This window comes from Lotus japonicus, chromosome 1 (assembly GCF_012489685.1).
Source record: "Lotus japonicus ecotype B-129 chromosome 1, LjGifu_v1.2".
Classification (NCBI taxonomy): domain Eukaryota; kingdom Viridiplantae; phylum Streptophyta; class Magnoliopsida; order Fabales; family Fabaceae; genus Lotus; species Lotus japonicus.
The window spans coordinates 86,837,883-86,842,690 of NC_080041.1; the positions used below are offsets into that span (position 1 = coordinate 86,837,883).

General features: G+C 38.6%; 1 protein-coding gene across 1 annotated transcript; it reads left to right on the top strand.

Annotated features, from left to right (window-relative positions):
• The first annotated feature begins 1,205 nt into the window (after positions 1–1,205).
• Positions 1,206–1,826, top strand: LOC130710175 (uncharacterized). The gene has a single exon (XM_057559349.1). The coding sequence runs from the start codon at positions 1,206–1,208 to the stop codon at positions 1,824–1,826; it is 621 nt and encodes a 206-aa protein (XP_057415332.1).
• The last annotated feature ends 2,982 nt before the right edge of the window (positions 1,827–4,808 follow it).

Genomic DNA, 4,808 nt, shown 5'->3' on the forward strand with positions numbered 1-4,808 from the left:
ATCTTTAAGGTGGAAGTTTTATACTGAAAACGTTATTCAAACCCCCCCCCTTTCTACCGTTTTTCATACCTTCAATTACTACTAAAATCCATTGATGATACTAAAATCACCAACAATCATGGCAGATGGCACACTCACCCGACGAAGCCATTCCACGCCGAAACCAAAGGTCGTTTGTAGGAAGAGAATTCTGAACCAAAAGTCAGACTAGAAGGATACATTTAAAGGGAGCTTTGAGGCGCGAAATCCAAGTCCAACTTGTTTGCGGAGGAAGCTAATCCCCAGCCGTAGCCACTCGACTATTTATGATTGAATCATACCCAGAAGCTGCAGAATACACACCAGAGAGGTTTCCCTTCCATATGTACCCATCATGCACCCGATCATTGAGTCTGACCGTAACTCTATTCACACAATTCACCATGTTCTCCGGAAGAGCAGTCCAAAGCCGGTTCAAATCCAAGTCCCTCAATCCCAAACATCTCTAATTCGCAGAGAGGTATCATAGAAGTGAACAAAAGGAACAGAGTGATACAGGGGGAGCTGATCACACCAGGGAACATACCAAAACGACGAGAGACCATCTCCAACTTTAAACTGAAAACCATGCCGAAGAGAGACCATCTCCACACTGGGGAACCGACACTATCATCCGCAAGGAAAAAGGAGCTGCTAGGAAAATGGTTGTCCTTAATCATGTTTGTTGGTGATTTTAGTATCATCAATGGATTTTAGTAGTAATGTGATTTATTGTAGGCCGATGCGATTATGCGTTAAGCTCGGAAACGAGTTAGGGTAGTGCGGAGTGCATGCTTGTTGAGCCAACGCATAATTGACCGCGATTAGATTGCGGGGTTCCAAGGGGCGGAGCCCCTGGCTGGGGTCCCGCTCGAAAATTTTCGAATAGAAATTCTGTTTTATTAACCGTTTTTCGGTTTCTGAAACAAACTCCTTTATAAGGAGTCATTTGGCCTCAGTTTTAGATACAGAAAAAAAAATGAGATTTCTCTCTACATTCCTGATCTGTTTTCATTTGCCTGAAGCAGATTGTTCTTCAGAATTATCCCAACAAGGATTTCGTGAACCCAGGCAAGAATAGGGTCGAAATACTTTGTTCGGAAAGTGTACGAACACGATTCTTCGAAGTTATCCAGGATTATCAAACCCAAATTTACTAACAAACGAACAAAGTATCTCTGATAATCATGGCTGGAGGAAGCACTGGAGGAAGCACCGTCAAGGAGATGACTACTAATTTCGGAAAATTGGACAAGTTTCAAGGACAAGACTTCAAGCGTTGGCAGAAGAAGATGCATTTCATGTTTACAGCGTTGAAGGTGGTGTATGTCATGTCTACACCAATTCCAGAACTTCTGGAGGATGACACGGTTGAAAATATAAGGCGCAGATCAAAGTGGGAGAACGACGACTACATATGCAGAGGGCACATTCTTAACAGTATGTCTGATCCCTTATTTGATGTTTATCAAAACGTGGAATCTGCAAAGGAATTGTGGGATTGTCTCGAATTCAAGTACATGGCAGAGGACTCATCTAGTAAAAAGTTTCTTGTAACCGATTTCAACAGTTACAAGATGGTTGAATCAAGGTCTGTCATGGAACAATTCAATGAACTCCTCCAAATCCTTGGACAGTTCACACAACACGGATTGATGATGGATGAAACAATATCTGTCTCAAGTATCATAGACAAGTTGCCTCCTTCGTGGAAGGATTTCAAACACAATTTGAAGCATGGAAAAGACGACTTGTCTTTGATTCAACTTGGAAGTCACTTGCGCATAGAAGAATCTCTAAGGGCGTAGGAGGGTGACAAGGGAAAAGGAAAAGAAGTTGTTGGACCCTTGGTTAATATGATCGAAGAGGGTGGTAAGGACGATAACAATAGAAACAAAGGAAAGAAGCGTGCTTTCAAGAAAAACAAAGGAAGTTTCGGTTCTAACAAGAAACCGAAACTAGAATGTTGGAAGTGTGGAAAAACATGCCACTTCAAGAGGGATTGTCGTTCAGGCAAAAAGCACGACAACGCGAATGCAAGTGGTTCGGGAAAAGGGTCTAAGGACCAATCCCAAAACCAAGGTCAGAAATCAATTTGTGATTTGAATAGTTTTATTAAACATTCGGTTTCACTAATTTCTGAAGCATTTTATGTGCAGGATGATGCTATCGCGTGGTGGATTGATTCTGGCGCCACAACACATGTTTGCAAGGATCGTTTCTGGTTCAAAAACTTTTGTTCCAGTGGAAGATGGATCTGTCCTCTACATGGGAGATCATCACTTTGATCCTGTTGAAGGCAAAGGAAGCGTGGTGTTAGAATTCAGTTCTGGAAAGATTATTACTTTGTTTAATGTTTTATATGTTCCTAAACTACGTAAGAACTTAATTTCTGGTCCTGTATTGAATAAGCTTGGATACAAGCAAGTGTATGAATCCGATAAATATGTTTTATCGAAGTCTGGTGTGTTTGTAGGATTTGGATATTATAATAATGGTATGTTCATGATGAATTTGAATGGAGTTCCTAATGATTCTGGTTCTGTATTTATGTCCAATTCGAATGTTATTAAATCATCTTTATGGCATGCTCGTCTAGGACATGTTCATTATAAAAGAATGCTTGAAATGTCTAAAGATGATTTAATTCCTGTTTTTAGGGAAATGTAGAAAAATGTAAAACTTGCATGTTAACAAAGATCACTAGGCAACCTTTTAAAAGTATAACAAGGAAATCTGTCATACTTGAATTGATACATAGTGATTTATGTGATTTGCATGCTACTCCATCATTAGGACATAAAAAATATCTTGTCACTTTCATAGATGATGCATCCAGATTCTGCTATGTTTATTTGTTGCATGCTAAAGACGAAGCCTTAGATAAATTCAGAATTTATAAAACTGAAGTTGAATTGCAACAGAATGAGTTGATTAAAACATTACGTACGGATAGAGGTGGTGAATATTATGATCCTGTATTTTTCCAATCCGTAGGAATCATTCATGAGACTACGGCACCTTATACACCTCAACAAAATGGTGTGGCTGAAAGGAAAAATAGAGTCTTAAAGAAATGGTGAATGTCATGTTATCTTACTCTGGTTTGAGTGAAGGGTTTTGGGGAGAAGCCAAGTTAACGGCTTGCTATTTGTTAAATAGGGTTCCTAATAAAAGGAACAAGACTACCCCATATCAACTTTGGTATAAGAAACGACCCAATTTAACATTTCTACTTGTTTGGGTTGCAGGGCCGTGGTTAGACTCCCGGACCCTAAAAGGAAAACTTTGGGTAAAAGGGTGTAGCTTGCATCTTTGTTGGATATGCTGAGCATTCCAAGGCTTATAGGTTTTATGTTATAGAACCTAATGACTCGATTTCTATTAACACGATTATAGAATCGAGAGATGCCATATTTGATGAGAATTGTTTTTCTTCTATACCTAGACCAAAGCACTCTATACCAAATTCGGATGAATATCTAAAGGATGATCATTCAAATGATGTACCAAGTGAGACATTCAAACCTCGTAAAAGCAAAAGAGCTAGAAACCTAAATCTTATGGGTCTGATTTTCAATTATATCTAGTTGAAGGATCAAAGGATCAGATTGATAATCAATACTATTATTGCATAGTATAGAAGAGGATCCAAGAACGTATGATGAAGCTGTGAAATCTCGAGATTCTGCTTTTTGGAAAGAAGCAATTGATGAAGATATTGGTTCTATCATGGAAAATATAACTTGGGTATTATCTGATTTACCACCAGGTTGCAAACCATTGGGTTGCAAATGGATCTTCAAAAGGAAGATGAAAGTCGATGGTACAATTGATAAGTTTAAAGCTAGATTGGTTATCCAAGGCTTTAGACAAAAGGAAGGAATTGATTACTTTGATACCTATGCTCCAGTTGCTCGTATCACCACTATTAGATTGTTGATTGCTTTAGAGGCTATTCACAAACTAGTGATTCATCAAATGGATGTCAAAACTGCATTCCTGAATGGTGATTTGGAAGAAGAAGTGTATATGAAGCAACCTGAAGGATTTGTAATGCCTGCTAATGAGCATAAGGTGTGTAAGCTAGTTAAGTCGTTGTATGGGCTGAAACAAGCTCTGAAGCAGTGGCATCAAAAGTTTGATGAGGTTGTTTTGTCTAGTGGTTTCATTCTGAACCAAGCTGACAAATGTGTATATAGCAAATTTGATACATCTGGTAAAGGAGTTATCATTTGTCTATATGTTGATGACATGTTGATCTTTGGCATCGACCAAAATCAAGTTGATAAGACGAAGAATTTTTTGTCATCAAAGTTCTCCATGAAGGATATGGGAGAAGCGGACGTTATTCTTGGTATTAAGATTAAACGGGAGAATAAGGGGATTGTAATTACGCAATCTCATTACATTGAGAAAATACTCAAGAAGTTTAATCATGAAAGTTGTTCTCCGGTTAGTACTCCCATGGATCCGAGTGAAAAACTTATGCCAAATATAGGTAAACCTGTGGATCAGCTCGAATATTCAAGAGCTATATGCTCTTTGATGTATGCTATGATTAGCACTAGACCGGATATTGCTTATGTGGTTGGAAAGTTGAGCAGATTTACTAGTAATCCTAGTAGACATCATTGGCATGCGATAACTAGGGTATTCAAGTACTTGAAGGGTACTATGAATTATGGATTGTCATATGTGGGATTTCCTTCGGTGTTAGAGGGTTATTCGGATGCTAGTTGGATAAATAATGTTGAAGATTCATCCTCTACAAGTGGATGGGTGTTTTT